The sequence below is a fragment of the Rhinatrema bivittatum genome, chromosome 2, assembly GCF_901001135.1.
Source record: "Rhinatrema bivittatum chromosome 2, aRhiBiv1.1, whole genome shotgun sequence".
NCBI lineage: Eukaryota > Metazoa > Chordata > Amphibia > Gymnophiona > Rhinatrematidae > Rhinatrema > Rhinatrema bivittatum.
Window position 1 is genome coordinate 11,617,285 of NC_042616.1, and position 18,041 is coordinate 11,635,325.

Genomic DNA, 18,041 nt, shown 5'->3' on the forward strand with positions numbered 1-18,041 from the left:
AGATTTAAAGATCTCCATCTATTTTCAAACAGTTCAAGAAATTGATGTATAATGGAACTATCTATAGAAGAAACTATTTTAAATTCTTCAGATAATGAATCATGAGCTTCGAGATTTAGTAGTCTCTTTGCGTGATCACCAAGAGACACTTGGGAAGCAGAAATTTGTCCCTTTAGAGTATCCCCAGAAGAGTCAAAATCATCCATTCTTTTACTTATAACCTTTTCCAGAAGAACTATGGCCTTCCATATGTCCTCAAGGCTAAGATTAGACGGCTTCTGTAGAATCAAAGCCACCAGAATTTGAGATACCAATTCCATCTGTTGATCAACAGGGACTCCAATCAAAGAAGGAGACTCAGGGAATACTGGTGCAGAGGGAGAGGTGCAGTGTCCAGGATTCAAGGTGGCATCTTCCTCTAGCTGGCCCAACACCATCCCAATCACATTACTGGCAACAAGGGATCCCATTGACCCCAACATCGTCTGGAGAACTGCCCACTGCTGAGAAGAGGAGGACACAGGATTCGATTGAACCTGATCTCGTCTCTTACCCAGATCAAGGGGAAAAAAAACCTGGTAAGGCAACACTAGGGGCCAAAAGGAGGCTGGCTTTGCTTTCTCTATATAATCCACAGAATAATTGCTGCTGACTGATACTTTCTGTCAATAATGCCATTCTTGTGTTCTTCTCCTTCACCACATTATCTGGTTTTCCACGCATCAATCTTCCTTTCTGTGGGAATAGGAATATCTGAGGTGATCACAACTTCTTCATTCTCCACTATTGTATTAGGGTTGTGCTCCCAATGTTTATTTGGTACATCAGTGTTATAATATTTACACATCTTCCAATGAATACGCTGTGCTACCTTGTTTTGCCTCTCTCTATATAAGACTTCTGACATCAGCACATCACATCCAGCAACAAGATGTGTAACTGTTTCCCGTTCCATTCCACAGAATCTGTATTTGTCCATTTTACCGGTCTTTTCTCTGCTGGCTGTGAACCATCTCGTCCGTAGCCCCCTATCCTGGGCTGCAATTAACAATCTCTCATCTATAGGTCTGAATTGACCTCTCCTCCACCACTGCTGTGTCGACTCTTGATCCACGTGGGGTTGCTGAAGTAGTTCTCTCTACTTCCCACTGTACTTATGCTTCTGCCAATTATCCTTCCTTGTTTGCTGGTCTGATTCTTTAAAACGTTTCTTCTCATGTTTTGCTAATTCTGTAGCGCCTTTCCCTTTGTCTACAGATGGATTTTCAGTCATTCACTCTATTCGCCAGAACGATTGTCCTAGCTTAAGGACTGAGACTCTCGCTTTCATACCGCTGCACTATTTTAGCATTTGGGTCCGTTGATGGCATTAAGTTTGACGTACCCCTGTTACCATGTTTTCCCTCTGTTAAAATGTAATTACATTAATTGTTGAGTTGCCTGCGTTACAATGTAATAATATTAAGACACTGTAGTCTTTCTATTCTCTGCGTTAACATGTAAACCGGCATGATAGACCCCAATGGATGTCGGTATATAAAAACAAATAAATTAATTAATTAATTAAGTACGCCTGAAGGCCTATTATGGTAGCTCTATTTTATTTATTTATTTATTTAAGTTTTTTATATACCAACATTCAAGACGGTAGTCCCATCATGCTGGTTCACAAGAAACAGGGGTGCAATTATAACAAACTTTACAATTTGAACAATGGTGCAGAAAAGCAGTAATCAATTTCAATAAGACCCACATCTCCTTCAGCTCTAGAGTTGTACAATCCCAGCATGCACTGGTTCTTTATGGATAACCTGATGGGCATGGTGGAGCTTTCTTGTTTTTACTTCCAATTCTTCAAGATATTTATGAGGTCAATTCCAAAGCTGCATGATCATGCAGGGATTGCAAGCTTGTATTTATTTATTTAAAATTAATTTTTAGCCCACATCCTCCAAAGTTCAGGGCGGGGTTACAGTGAAAGCATACACAATAGATAAAATCAGAGCATTACAGAAAACCAGGGACAAGGTATCATTGTATCTTATTTCATGCTGTTAAGGCACTCTTCACTCTCAGTACTTTATGCCAAATTACTCTCTCCCCTGTATGGGTTTTCATGTGTTTTGTGAAGTTGCTCTTCTAACTGAAGTTTTTATTACTTTCACCACATGAAAATGGGACTATTTCTGTATATTTCTGCCACATTTTCTTGGTCTCTGATTGCATCTTTGGGTACTTAAGGATCTTTGCTTTCTCCATATAATCCACAGAATAATCACTGGTTTCTGACACCTCTATCGGCAATGTCTTTCTTGTATTCTTTTCCTTCACCAGTGGTTCTCTCATCAGTGTGTATATTTTGATGTCTTCTGAGGTCTGCCTTCTGAAGGAAGTTTTTTCCACACTCAGAGCATATACATGGTTTGTCACCTGTATGGATTGTCTGATGTTCTGAGAGCTGTGCCTCTATAATGAAACATTCTCAGCAGTTAGTACATGAGAATGGTCTCTCTCCTGTGTGGATTTTCTGATGTTGTGAGAGGTGATATTTCATACTGAAATATCTTCCACATTTGCTACATAAGAATGGTCTCTCTCCTGTGTGGGTTTTCTGGTGTCGAGAGAGGTCTGTCTTCCTAATGAAACATTTTCCACATTCAATACATGAGAATGGTCTCTCTCCTGTGTGGGTTTTCTGGTGTCGAGAGAGGTCTCCCTTCCTAATGAAATGTTTTCCACATTCAGTACATGAGAATGGTCTCTCTCCTGTGTGGACTTTTTGATGTCGTGAGAGCTGTAGCTTTATAATAAAACATTTCCCACATTCAGTACATGAGAACGGTCTCTCTCCTGTGTGGATTTTCCAGTGTTGTGAGAGGCTTGTCTTCCTAATGAAACATTTTCCACATTCAGTACATGAGAATGGCCTCTTGCCTGTGTGGATTTTCTGGTGAGATTTTAGTAAATCCCTGCAAACAAAGTGTTTCTCACATTCAGAACAGGAAAATGGTTTCTCACTAGTGTGTATATCTTGATGTCTTCTTAGGGTCGCCTTCCAAAGGAAGCTTTTCCCACAGTCTGTACATGTAAATGGTTTGTTGCCTGTATGAATATTCTCATGATGTGAGAGGCTTACCTTCCTAATGAAAGATTGTCCACATTTACAACATGAGAATGGTTTCTCTCCTGTGTGGATTTTCTGGTGCAAGATTAGTGTATTTTTGGTAATGAAGCTTTTCCCGCACTCAGTACATGTAAATGGTCTCTCTCCTGTGTGGATTTTCTGGTGCTGTGAGAGGTTTGCCTTCGTAATAAAACATTTTCCACATTCAGTACATGAGAATGGTCTCTCTCCCGTGTGGATTCTCTGATGTTGTGAGAGGTGTGCTTTCATAATAAAACATTTACCACATTCAGTACATGAGAATGGTCTCTCTCCTGTGTGGATTTTCTGGTGTTGTGAAAGGTTTGTCTTCCTAACAAAACATTTTCCACATTTAGTACATGAGAATGGTCTTTCTCTAGTGTGTAATTTTTTATGTTGTATAAGAACGTCCTTGCACATGAAACTTTTGCTGCATACAATGCATGGAAAGGCTCTCACTCTTGTTTGTGGTTTCAGATGGATATTTAGTTTGTTCTTCTCAATGATACTTTTCCCACATTTATTGCATAGAATTTTGAGTGGGTGGGATTTCTTTCGCAACATTAAATTAGATTTCATAACAAACCTTTTTCCACAGGAGTCACACAGAAAGGATTTCTTCCTTTTCCCCTGTTTTTGGTGGACATCAGAATTCATTTGATCACTGTTATTACTTTGGAAGGGATTGTCTCTTCGCAGATGTCTCTGGTGCTCTGGGATATCTGTGAACTCCCTGTCACTTCTCTCACATGTAGTGACTCCATCCGGTGAGTCTCCTGCAGGATCTCGCTGCTTCTCATCTGATTTCTGCTCACTATTATTGCTTATGTTTCTCCTCTCAGTTCTCTGGGAAACATTCACAAACACATTTCCTGATTCTCTTGGGTTCAGTCCTACTCCCATAGGATATTCTTTTCGATTCTTCTCCTCTTTTATATTTTGGGTGATCTCATCACTTGCTGGTGAGAAGAGAAAGCATTAACCAAGTATTAGTGACCATACCAATGTTTCAGATCTTGTAATCACTGCTCTAGAATTGTCACACAGTGATATAGTTGCACACCTCTGACTAATCTCTAGTGTCCATGAAAAGCTACCAGTGTTGTGTGGTCTGCACCAAAAGCACTATGAGATGAGAAATGGAGACCTAAGTATGTACTCACTAGGGGTTGATGCATGTGTGAGAGGTATGTGTGAGAGAGAGAAAGGGTTTGTATATGAGAGTATATGTGTATGAGGAAGAAAGAACCTGTGTGTTTGTGTGTGAGGGAGAGAGTGTGAGTGAGAGAATGAACACTTGTGTCAGTGTCAGCGAGAGGAAAATGTTTGTGTGCCCCTCCCCCCATTCCTATTCCATGATAATCTCAGGACATCTGGAAATCAAAATCTCACCAGCCCGTAACTCTGGAGCCGTGACTCTCCCACTTCAGTGAGCTAAGGTGACAATGGTAACTAATGAGGTTTCTGCTGTTAATGATTGAGTCACTGTGTGATGATACCAAAGGTGAGGATTAAGAGAGGAAAATGTTGCTCTTCCTCCTGTTGGATCTTTCTAAAAGAAGCAAGGAATGAAACCCACCCAGAGGGAAGACAGAGTCTTGAAAATGAGTAGAATTAGATGGAATCTATATAGATTTTCAAAAAACGTAGTTGTCAATTTATTATAACAATTTTAATGGCTAACAACAACAATTGGTGAATCCTTTGTCGATGCACCACGAATGTTCACAACTAACACAATCTCTCTCTCATTAATTATCAATAACCCTGAAGAGAACCGATTCTCTCAAGCATCTACTACACAATCAGCTCAGTATGGTTCTTTTATAGCCTGTTCTAGTTTCTCTGTAAATGATACACTAACTATTACCTTAAAGAATGTGAGTCTTTGGGTTAAAATGTTGTTTTCCAGGTGCAGCTGCGTACAGATACCAACCACAGGTGCCGATAAGGAGAGAGAAGGTCTATTCTCTTCTTTCTCTCTGTATGTTTTCCAGTATTCTTTCTTTTATTCTCATCTGCTCTTTCTCTGTTATGTTTCAGTCCCTGTGAGTCTCGAGCTGTTTTGTAGTTTATGCTTTCTTTCCAGTTGCCCTAACACTGTTTCTTGCGCCTGTTCCTTTAAATGTCTCTCCCTGTCTCTCTTGCTCCATACTTTCTTTGAGGATGTCAGTCCTGGAGTCCAACTAGAATTGACAGCGTAATTGCCCTTGCATTATACACTTAAGCTGACCGAGGTCTGTGGAAAGGAATCGTCATCCCCACTAGGAACGGCTCGCATGAGTTGCTGGCTGAGCGCAGGTGGTGGACGAGGCTTGAGTAGCCAGAAGCTGTTTCTCCCTCTAGTACTGTCTTCTGATTGCATTGAGAACATTGTCTCCGGATGCAGAGTTGGAGTTTCCTCTCTCACTATACTTTAATCAAAACAATATAGTGTTCCTCGACTACTCTCTCACCATGGCTCTTCTGATGATGTACTAAATTAGATGTTCCCTTTATGTTGTCCATGAGCTCTTGTTGACCTTCGCTAACTATCTGTGCAAAAGAAAAGTAATTCAATTTCGCTAGCCTAACTAAAGCACAGAGGAATCTCTCCAATGATTGAGGGTGAGGGGGGAAAAAAAAACCTCTCACACACACTTTCCTCTCTTATCTCAGTGTCTGACACAATCACGCACTTTGTATTAATTGCTGGGGTAACCCTGTTATGCAGAGACCCTTAAGGGTAGATTTTAAAAGGAGCGCACGCGGCCTATATGTGCGCGCGCTACCCGGTGCGCGCACATATACGCCCGATTTTATAACATGCGCGCCTTCCTCCGTTCCCTCCCCCCTAACCTGACCTTCCCCCTCTTCCCCTAACCTTCCCGCCCTAGCCCAACTCTAACCCCCCCCCCCCCCCAAAATGCTGATCTTACCTTTTGCGCCTGCTAGCAACCTGCTGGCACGCAATCCTCCGACAGAGCAGCAATGGCCGCTCTGTCGGAGGCCTCTGGCCCCGCCCCTGCTCCGCCCCTTTTTGCAAGCCCCGGGACTTACACGCGTCCCGGGGCTTTTTCACGTCTCGCCGGGCCTTTTGAAAATAGGTCCGGCGCGCACGTAACCTTTTGAAAATCCGGCCCTTGGCGTTTGGAAATACTTCCCTCGGGTGCTCTATTAATACAGGAACGCTGTGGTCAGCTTTCCTTATCCTGGGTCTGCTCACACTTTTCTGCAGCTGTATGTCAGGGTGTTGAGCTTTGTTAGAATTCAGTTTTATTATGTTTTTTTATCAAAAGATGCATACTCTCATTCTGCTAAGAATTATTCTCAGATTCACACTCAAATGTATTATTCAGCTAGAATCAGATAGCACTGGGATTGTATCCTCTGCTATCAGCTAAATTTGAGAGGCAGTACTGATTAATCCTGGGATGGAATCAGACTCCAGGTTCTAAACCAAGGCTGTTATACCTTCCCTAGATAGCCTGCTTCTTCCCTGGGGTTTTGTGATATCAGTTCCTAGACACCATCAGGTTTTATTCTGATTTTATGACCATCAGCATTAACAGGTCGATCCAGTAAGGCCGCGGTAGAAACAGTGCGGTAGTGTCAGGTAGTGTCAGGCGCACCCTTCCTCCCCGCACGCACAGTTCTCTTCACTAACTCCCCGATACTCTCCTCTAATCGCATGCAAATGCATGCCGCGGCTTTAAAGCGGTAGGGAAGGGTTATGCCCGCGTAACCCATTTTACTGTATAGGCGCTTAATACAGCGCCTATACAGTAACCAGGGTGCGCTGGTGCCTGTCATTTCAAATGACATTTGAAATGACAGGCACCAGGAAGTGTAAAAATCAAAATTTTTAAATACCTGTCGGAGGGCTGCGTGGGTCCAGGCGGCCGGCGGGATCCGGGGGGGCCGGTGGTCGCGTGTTAAATCTAGGCCGCGGGCGGGTGGGCGCCTGTTCCGGGCGGCGGGGGGGGGGGGGGAGCGGGTGGACGCGCGTTAGTTTCAGATGGCCGCGTGGGTCCAGGCGGCCGGCGGCGGCGGGAGCCGGGTGGTCGCGTGTTAAATCTAGGCCGCGGGCGGGTGGGCGCCTGTTCCAGGCAGCGGCGGCGGGGGGACACGCGTTAGTTCGAAATGGCCGGCGGGCGGCGGGTGGTCGCGTGTTAAATCTAGGCCGGGTCCGCACAGGCGCGCATTCATTCATCCAGGCGGAGGAGCCGGTGGCGAAAGCAGCCGGCTCCTCCGCCTGGATGAATGAATGAATGTGCGCCTGTGCGACCCCTGCGATTTGGCGCTCAAGGCAGTCACATGCCGTGACGTCACGCCTTGAGCGCCGAATCGCAGGGGTCGCACAGGCGCGCATTCATTCATCCAGGCGGAGGAGCCGGCTGCTTTCGCCACCGGCTCCTCCGCCTGGATGAATGAATGCGCGCCTGTGTGGACCCGGCCTAGATTTAACACGCGACCACCCGCCGCCCGCCGGCCGTCTCGAACTAACGCGTGTCCCGCCGCTGCCTGGAACAGGCGCCCACCCGCCCGCGGCCTAGATTTAACACGCGACCACCCGGCTCCCGCCGCCGCCGGCTGCCTGGAACCACGCGGCCCTCCGACAGGTATTTAAAATTTTTTTTTTTTTCTTCTGACAGGTTTTATGTGTCCCACAGCATTACATTTTCTCGATCATCTCTGTATCGCTTTTTTTTTAAATTGTGTTTTATTGTTTTTGAGTATCTTAAGCGGTGTCAATGGATTTGTTACTAGACTCACAGTCCTAACTCCTACTAGGGGGAGGCGGTAAACTAACACGTTACGGCCGCGGCAAAACAGTGCGTTACTAATGAGAGAACCTGAGTGCCCGTTACGGTATCGGAGGGGAATAGCTAATTCCTTCATTATACAGCTAATTCGTTCATTTACATGCCGGGTGCGGGAAGGGTTACGCGTCTGTTTTAAGAAGCGCTACGGACGCGCAAAACTGGAGACTGTATCGCTAGTTTGCCTTACACGTCCGAATTGTGCGCAGCGAGCTCGTTACAGACGAGAAATCTTCAACTGAACTTTACTGTATCAAGCTGTAAGGGATTAATCACACAAAACTGTGATTCTCCTCACAGATGATTATTGTCTCTGCTATTCTCCATTTTGCGATTGGAAGATTATACTCGATCCATCTCTGTGGTGAGAAATTTAGGCAGACGCTACAGCTCAATTTCCATCCTTTATGAGAGTGATCGTTTATTTAATAGATTTGTTGCTTGTCATTCTCTCTTACACTCACTCATTCTCTGTTGCGTCAAGGCTGACTTCTAAACCTGCACGTCAGCCACACTTTCAGAATTAACTAGACTACGCTAAGCCTGTTCCTTACCTTCCTTTCAATCCTGTCACTAAAATCACTTGCACTCACATTACACTCTCTCATAAAGTAGTATGCTTGCCCTCCCTGTGCTTATAGTTGGGTTTTCTGGTATTTTAGAGCAGTCTCTGAGGAGATAAGGGATAATGCTCTCTGCTCTACTTACTGGATCAACCACCAGACTGACTGGATTGTCGGCTGGAACAGTTTTGAGAGAACCTTAAACTGATAATGACAATAGCTTCAACAATCCCTAGTGGGATTTTTTATCATAGAATATCCACCTTCTTTATATTAAATTATCAGGATAAACTTTTAGGGGTTTTTAAAGCTTTTTATTTGAAAACAAGGGCATTACAGCACACACACAAAAAGAGACAACGCACAATCATTTTGAGGAGTCTCAGGTAACAAGACATACATCATTAGTAAGAAATACTTTACAGTCCCTTGTGGGAGTCACTTAAATTCCCTGTAAGAGGGACAATACAGATTAATAACAAGACAAGCATATATAGGTCTCTATGTATGATTCTCATTCCAAAACTCCCAATATCCCTCCCAAACCTTATCATGAATTGCTGCTCTGTGTTTCAGTTCGTACATTAGCTGCTTGATTAAGGCAGCCCTTCAAGGCCTTTGTTTCAGCTGTCATCTTGCTCTGCAAACACTGTGACTTTGTGCTGAATCGATTGCAGTTGTTGTAAAATGTGGGCCAAGAAAAAATGTTTATGTAAAGAGTTCTGAAAAAATAAAGCTACAGAGAAGGGCGACGGAAATGATAAAGGGAGATGGCAAGGCTCCCTTGTGGAGAGAGGATAAACAGATTAGGGCTCTTTACCTTGGAAAAGAGATGACTAAGAGGGGATGTGACTGAAATGTATGAAATCGGGAGTGGGCTGGAATTGTAGAGGGGCCCTGAAAGAAAGTTTGGATAAATATACCTGTAAAATGTACATTCCTAATTAGTGAAGTACAGAGGAGCAATATAAAGGCAAGCCACAGTACAAGTCCTTATTCTTAAGTAATGCACTGCATTTTGCTTAGTATGAAATGCAGTATTTGCAAGGCAAAGGCACCTTGAAACAGAAGTTTCTAGAAACGGCTGGTAAGAAGCTTCCTAGCACTCAATGTATTGAAAAGTGGGATAAAGTCCAGGGATACGGGAGACCTGCAGCAGCTTTGCTCTAAGCTCACTCTCCATATTTATATATTAAAGACAAGAACATTTGCATTAGTCACTTGTAGAAATATCATTCATTACACAGGTCTACATTTGCAAAAAAAAGTTTTCTGCTGACCTAATTGTTTTTGCTGATTTTACCCAAATGAAAGGTGCCGACTCCAAATATGAAGTCAAAAAATACGCAACACGTCAAATTTTTTTTCACAAATGAGAAATGTTCGACTAAGATTATAAAGTCGAATATCAAGGGTAACAAGATGTTCTGAAGAAGCGATGGCACGTAATATATTTGTTTCATGCAAAAAACGAGTCTATCGTCTACCCAAGAGAGCAATAGTTGTGTAAATTTTAATTCTTAGGGAGAAATTCTCTCTTTTTGCGTGCTCTGGAATAGTTATGATCAGGGTCGTCACGCTGTAAACACCAGCAGTAGCCTGCCATCATGTTTGTGTTCCATCTGCCTTGGTATCTATCTTCCTTGGTCTTGATGTCTTGGTGGAAGCGTTCTCCTTGTTCTTCACTCTGAAATATGCATGATAAGCTTTTCGTACAAAGTCAGATATATTTGTCCTTTGTTTGGGTGTTGTAAAACAGCCACAACTGTTAGCAGAATATATCAGGATCATTCCGGCACCGCCCACGAACTATTCGAGTGTTGGATGACACATTAAACAAAAAAACAGATTTAACAGAGCTAAATTTGCTGCGACTTCTAAGCCTCTTGAACGACGAATGCTGCCGTCGGTTTTCACGCTGCTTATGTAGCCATAAAATGCCGATGTCAGCAGTTTTAAACTGTTTAATAAGCAGTCTTCCTATTGGTTATGCCTATTGCGTATTCAGCATGTCTTCCTGCGCATTAATTATCTTTTTGCGTATTCAGCATATCTGAATAATAATGTTACATTATTGCTATAAGAGTTTATGAGTAGGCAGCGTTTTGCGGAAAAACCGGACGTGGCTGGAGGGAAACGGATGTGATTTTTGGATTCAGCACCCTAAAATACATAAAGATCACTTGTTATCGTGTAGTCAGCAAAATTGATGTAGACCAGTGTTATCAATCATTTAAGAAATGTTTTGCTTATAAGTAGCTATCTCATTGGTGTATGGATTAGAGGTGTCAAACTATTTAACCCTTCGTATCACTGAGAGACTGCTCCTGCTCATCCTGCATGGTAAACTTGTAGCAACTCTCCATAAGATCTTATTTGCTTTTTGGTATTATTTGTGATAATTGTGGGTGGATCCTTGGGCCGGTGGCAGATGACCACGCCCACAGGGGAAGATCCCGAGAGGGGCCACCGGTCAGGCTCAGAGTATGCAGACACACAATAATTCTTTTATTAAATTGTATAGTGAACCACCAGAGGTGGCAGTAGTGAGCTGGAATAGCCCGGCAGGGCTGTAGTCCCTCAGGTACTGGAACAGCGATCCCAGGATGGTTGAACTATAGAGAAACTGAATATAGTGAGTAGGCAGGGTATGCAGAGTTCAGGAACAGACCCTTGATGGTAACACTCACACAATAGTCTCATGAAGCAGCCCAGGAGCTGGAATGAAGTAGGCCCTCAAGGAGCAAGTACCTGGTTCCAGGGAAAGCTCTGAGAGAGAGATGGTAACTCACTGGTGTTGTAGGCAGTGATGACCTCCTGGCAGAAGTGGTATTTGGTAGCAGGTCCGGGAACGTGGGCCCTCGAGGAGCGAGTACCGGTTCCAGGGAAAGCTCTGAGAGAGAGATGGTAACTCACTGGTGTTGTAGGCAGTGATGACCTCCTGGCAGAAGTGGTATTTAGTAGCAGGTCCGGGAACGTGGGCCCTCGAGGAGCGAGTACCGGTTCCAGACTGCGACCTGAAAAGCAAGAGAGAGAGCGAGGCCCCCGAGGAGCGGGTACCCCTGGTAAAGTCCGAGGATGCAGAGTAGCAAGGTAAGCGGAGAGCGAATCCCATCCGCAGCGATACCTGGAGGAAGCTAGGTAAACGAACATTAACCTTTGCTAACTCGATTAGCCAGCAAAACGAGAGACCTTAAGTAGCCGGTGAAGATGACGTCATCTCAGGGGGATGCCCCTGAGGTTCGCGCCACAGATGGTACTTTGAGTCGGGGCCGCGCAGCGCGCGCGCCCTTAGGCTTCAGGAGAACATGGCGGAAGGCAGCGTCTTGCCGGTCCGGGGACGCCGGAGGAGAACAGTCGCAACACTTTTTTAATTAAAGACTTTTCTCTTCTAGCTTTCAGTATTAAGAATTTCTTTAATAGCCACATCAGAATGGGTAAATAGGGAACGGTTATTTACCCCTTCAAACAACCCTAGGACTAAGGGGCAGTCCACGAACCTAACAACCCGCAGATTTAAAACAAATCATAGGAAGAAGTTTTTCACTCAGTGCACAAACTATGAATCTGTTGCCAGAGGACGTGGTTAAAGCAAGAAGATTGGACAATTCCTGAAGGAAATAAACAGTTATTAATCAGGAAGACTTGGGAAAGCCATCGCTTATCCCTAAGAGTGAGATACAAGAAATAGTTCAATAATTGGAAACCTGCCAGCTATTTATGATCTGAAATGGCAACTGTCATAAACAGGATGCTGGGTTTGATGGGCCTTGGTCTGACCCAGCAGGGCACTTCTTATGTTCTTAAGTTTGTGGAAGCTCAGCAGCAAGTGTCCTCAGGTGAGATATCACAATATGTGTAAGTCTTTTTGAAGCTCCTTATCTCAGCAGAAATATGGGATAAGTTTCAGACTGACCGGCAAGGTCTGGACTCAAGTGAAAAGACCCAAACAACCATTTTCAGCTACCAGCACAGACACAGAGCAATACAAGAGTTGCATTCAGGATCAAGCAGAGTTGCTTTCCTGTAACAGGTGCTCTCCAAGGACAGCAGGATGTTAGTCCTCACACATGGGTGCCATCATCAGGTGGAGCCCCGGTATGGAAAACTTATGTCAAGTTTCTAGGACTTTGACTAGGCACACTGAGCATGTTGGTAACAAAGGGGGAGACAGCCTTAACCCAAACAGCGGGCCCTAGGTTGGGAGAATTGGGTTCTTTACCTCATCAACCATCCCTATCCAGACAGTAATGAGATGTGAATCTCCACAGGAACTGCTCGCAAGTGGGCCAACGACGCTGCCATGGATCTGACAGAATGAGCCTTGACAAGATACAGTTCTGCCTGGGCATAACAGAAGGAAATGCAATCTGCTAGCCAATTGGATTGTGTCTTTGTGGCAACGGCAACGCCCAACCTATTCCTATCAAAAGAAACAAAAAGTTGGGTGGACTGTCTATGGGCTTCTGTCTACTCCAGATGGAAGGCTAAGGCTTACTTGCAGTCCAAACTGTGCAATGCTCATTCGCCTTGGTGTGAATGGGGCCTGGGAAAGAATATTGGCAGGACGATTGACTGGTTAAGATGGAAATCTGTCACCACTTTAGGCAGGAATTTAGGGTGCGAACGCAAGACCACCCTGTCATGATAAAACTTAGTACAAGGTGGATAAGTCACTAAGGCCTGGAGCTCATTGACCCTGCGCGCTGAAGGGACCACCACAAAAAAAAATACCTTCTAGGTCAGGTACTTCAGGTCACAGGTGCACAGAGGCTCAAAAGGAGCTTTCATGGGCTGAGCTAACACCAGTGAGGTTCCAAGACACAGTGGGAGGCCTTAGGGGGGGCTTCAATCAAGCAGGCCCCACATGAAATGTACAATTATAGGCTGTACAGAGATGGGCGTACCATCTACACTGTGGTGGTATGCGCCAATTGCACAAAGATGAACTCTAACAGAGTTGGGTTTTAAGCCAGCCTCCGATAGGTGAAGAAGGTAATCAAGCAGTTTTTACATGAGGCAGGAGAATGGATTTAGGGCCAACCTCCTCTACTTCAGTCCTTTGGACTTTCTAGTGGCAGGCTTTCTAGAAGCCACCAGGATTCAAGACAAATCCTCTGAAAGATCAAGCGGCTGCAGAATTAACCTCTCATTCGTGGGGTCTGACGGCTTGACTCAGCCTGTCCGCTACCACGTTCTCCATTCTGGTCAGGTATATGGCCCCGAGCATCATCCTGTGGGACAGGGACCACAACCAGATCTGGACCACTTTCTGACCCAGGAGGTATGATTCCGTGCCTCCCTGCTTGTTGACATACCTCATGGCTACTTGGTTGGATCAGGACAACTTTGTTGGAGAGCCGATCTCTGAAAGCCCATAGCAGATACCAGATCGCCTCAAGCTCCAGGAAGTTGATTTGACAAGAATGTTCCTGAGCGTACCACAGACCCTGGGTACCAAGCCCGTTTACATGCTCCCCAGGGTAGATGCATCCATGGTTAGCACAATTTGAATAGGGAGATTCCAAAAGGAGATCCCCTGTTCTAGATCAGAAAGTACCCGCCACCAGAACAATGAGTCCCTGAGAGACGCTGCACATGTATGAATGTGCCAAGGGAGTGACATGGATGCCTGCGGCCATATGGCCCAACAGTCTCAACATGTGCCAGCTAACACCTGCTGGCTCTGTTGAATCTCTGCCACAATGGTCGCCAAGGCAACGGCCCTCTGGCGAGGCAGAAAGGCCTTGGCCTGAGCCGTGTCTAGAAGGGCTCCTAAAAAGTCCAATTTAGGTGATGGGCTGAGATGGGACGTTGAGTAGTTGAGAATGAACCCTAGTGATTCCAACACCTGAAGAGTCAAGTGCATGGACCTAACAGCCCCTGCCTGAGGCATGCTCTTGACCAGCCAATCATCCAGGTATGGGAAAACATGCACTTCCAGCCTGCGGAAGTGTGCCGCCACCATAGCCAGGTATTTTGTGAAGATCCGTGGGGCAGACGTGAGCCCGAACAGCAACACCCACTATGAATCGGAGATACTTCCTGTGACTGGGGAAGATCTCGAGCATAGCCATTCCTTCCTCTTTTTGCAAAACAGGGATCAAGGTGCCCAGGAAAACTATCTTGAACTTTTATTTTTTTAGAAACTTGTTCAAGGCCCTTAGGTTTAGGATGGGAAGGAGTTCTCTTGTTCTCGTTGGAATCAGGAAATGCCTGGGGTAGAATCCCCACCCTCTTTGCCCTGGTGGTGCGGGCTCGACCACTCTGGCCGTTAAGAGAGAGGAGAGCTCTTTTAGTAGTACCTCCTGATGTGCTACTGGCCCACGATATGTGCACAGAGGGCAATTTGGCGGGACACCTAATAGAGTCAATTGGTACCCCTGGTAGACAATGGATAGAACCCACTGGTCTGAGGTTATAATCGGTCACTGGTTCTCAAAGAACCGCAGCCTACCCCCGACTGGAGGGTCCATCATCCCGGGTATGGGCAACTGGCTTACACTCCCTGCAGCCCAGTCAAAACCCTTTCTCCGGAGTTGACTGAAGAGCCAGCTGGGGTTTGGGGGCTCTCTGCTGCTTGGCAAGGCTGTCGGAGCCCTGATGGTATTGAGGGGGCAAGGAGGCAGAGGATAGTACTTTCTTAGGTGAAAGAAAGACTTCCTTGCTGCCCGTCTTGACGCCTCCTGGATGAGAAGGATGGGTCCGGAGAACTGGCAGAGAGTTATTGGAGGGTTTCACAGTGGTCTGGAAGTTGGGCCACAGCATCCCTCATCCTGTCTCCGAAGAGATTCTCTTCAGTACTCGCCACATCAGCAAGTCGTTCCTGCACCTCTGGTCGGAGATCCAAGAGCCACAGCCATGCTATTCTGTGGGCGCCAATTCCCACTGCAATGTCTCTCGATGCCATCTCAAAAACATTGTAGGTTGCACAGACCTCGTGTTTCCTGCACTCCAGGCCCTTGTGCCACCAGCGACACGAGGGTGTCTTGCTGCTGTTGAGGCAGCTGCTCAGCCACCTCATACACCTGCTTCCAGATGTCCTGCGAGTACTGGCTCATGTAATGCTGGTGTTAAAAGTTGAAACGGGATGGCTACCCGTCATCACTCTCACAAATCCTGTGAAGGTCAGGTCTTCAGGTGGGGACTTCCTTCACTCATCTGGAGGAGAAGGTTCTGACAGGAGACCATCAGAGCCCTCAGAGGAGGACTTTGTTGGATCATCCCTCCAGGAGTCATAGGGACCTTCATCCTCGCTGTATGCTACAGAGGATGGGGCCCTAGGTTACCTGGCCTTCGTCCAGAGGTGCAGGCACCAGTAGAACTGAATGGGGGGCTTCATGCCTCAGATTCTCTGCCAGCCTTGGGGGAGCTTCCTCCTCATTGAAACCAGCAACAATCACTGTATTGATAGGGGGAGGCCTTGGTGCCCCACCAGGCACAGGTGCTATCCCAGGAACTGGCACCAGCTGGTTTGGTAATGCACCGATGAGCATGTTGAGCTTCTCCAGCAGCAGTCGGATGACAGTCAGCACCGGCTCCAGTGCCATCGGTGCGTGATGCACTGCAGTGCCTGATCCACCACCAGTTGGACTCGATGCTCTAGCTCCTCCTCAAACATTGCTGATGCCAACACCGACTGGGAGGAAGGAAGAGTGACCAGATGTTCCTCGGACCCATGAGGTGGATCGGCAACTGGCACCAGGACTGGTGGAAACCGTCTAGGACCCCTGGCACCGAAGGGAGGATGGGCCCTCCTTGCTGCAGGGTTGCTTCGGGGGCATCACGGCAAAAGCCCCAGCACCATGCATCAATGGGGACTGGTGCTTATGCTTCATAGGCTTCCCTTGATGCTCGGCCTGGTCTTTCCTTGGTGCTGAGGCAAGACGATGAACTTGGTATCCTCGACCTGGAGGAGATCAACAATGGTTGGACTCTAGCGCTCCAATCCACTGACGGCACTAACTGAACCGACGGCCCCCACCGATGTTGATGGCGCGGTGTCCATTGGTGCGGTTCCAAGGTCCATCGATGCCAATGCCACCAATGTTGATGGCTCAGACCTCTTCGACTGGAAGAGCTGATCCATCTCATCAAGTTGAAGCCCTCATGCCTTTGGGGTCATTTGGGCACACAAGCGACAACCCCGGGAGTCACGCAATGCTCCCAGGCTTCATAGGCTTCCCTTGATGCTCGGCCTGGTCTTTCCTTGGTGCTGAGGCAAGACGATGAACTTGGTATCCTCGACCTGGAGGAGATCAACAATGGTTGGACTCTAGCGCTCCAATCCACTGACGGCACTAACTGAACCGACGGCCCCCACCGATGTTGATGGCGCGGTGTCCATTGGTGCGGTTCCAAGGTCCATCGATGCCAATGCCACCAATGCTGATGGCTCAGACCCCATGAGATATGCTTTCCACATATCTCATGGGGATCCGTGATGGACATGGTCCTCGGCTACCGGAGGCATCAACAAAAACTGGACGTGGCAATGATGGAATGAAAGAAAAGAGACAGTAGACACTAAACAATGGCTATGGTTGTCAATAGCCTGCAGGCACCGGGGAACCACTGCCACAAGAGGAATTGACCGTGAAAGAAAACTTACTAGAAATGCCGAAAACCCCAACTAGGACACTACAGGGAGGCACCGAGAGGGGCCCGGCAATGGAAAAATACCGAAAAACCGCAAAATAACTGCGATGAATAAAGAAGTTTTCCACTAGGCAAAAAACAGCTAAAGTGAGCGCAATCAGACCACGAGGCTTACAGCTCTGCGGAAAAGAAGAGGATGAAGAGGGACCTCATGTGGACGCGCGGCATAGGGCATGCTGGGCATGCTCAGTGTGCCTAGTCAAAGTTCTAGAAACTCTGACATAAGTTTTCCACATCGGGGCTCCATCTGATGATGTCATCCATGTGTGAGGACTAACATCCTGCTTATCCTCAGAGAAAAGTCACAAATGGCCTTCAGTAAAACAGGCCCCCGGTCTACTAAAAATGAAGATAATGCAATCCTTACCCAGGGAGCTCAGGGTCTCATAATTCTCCTTCATCACCTCCCTGTAAAGCTGCTTCTGCCCTTCATCTAAATACTCCCACTCCTCCTGGGAGAAAGAGACAGCGATGTCCTCAAACGTCACCCGCACCTGAAACACAAACCAGAAACACTCAGGAGGGGGGAGGGAGGAGGGGCTCAGCGTGCATTAGATCTCAGCTGGATTTATTCTCCTAACGTTTTATCATGGAAGAGAGGACGCCAGGACCCCTCAACCCAAGATGCTGTCACACTTGCTCACCTCTGGGTATGGGGCCATCCATAAATGACCTCATGCTCTGATGGGGAGGGGGGTTACCATTTTTGTGACGAGGGGGCTTGGAGATTTGTGATGAGGAGGGGGGTGTTGATTTCATGCCAGAATAGTGTGACGTCATTTATGGATGGCCACCGTGCCTCTAGAGTCAGTTCCCTCCATGGCCATCAGGGGTCTGCAAATCAAACTGCAAACAGATTCTCCGATACCGGAG

The 18,041-nt window shown here is 46.5% G+C and overlaps 1 protein-coding gene across 1 annotated transcript; it reads right to left on the reverse strand.

Annotated features, from left to right (window-relative positions):
• Positions 1-722: 722 nt before the first annotated feature.
• LOC115083539 (gastrula zinc finger protein XlCGF26.1-like) lies at positions 723-17,589 on the reverse strand. Its single transcript, XM_029587423.1, has 2 exons — positions 17,536-17,589; positions 723-4,104 (listed from the first exon to the last, which is right to left on the reverse strand). The coding sequence occupies exons 1-2, from the start codon at positions 17,567-17,569 to the stop codon at positions 2,483-2,485; spliced, it is 1,656 nt and encodes a 551-aa protein (XP_029443283.1). The 5' UTR covers positions 17,570-17,589; the 3' UTR covers positions 723-2,482.
• Between the last annotated feature and the right edge of the window lie 452 nt (positions 17,590-18,041).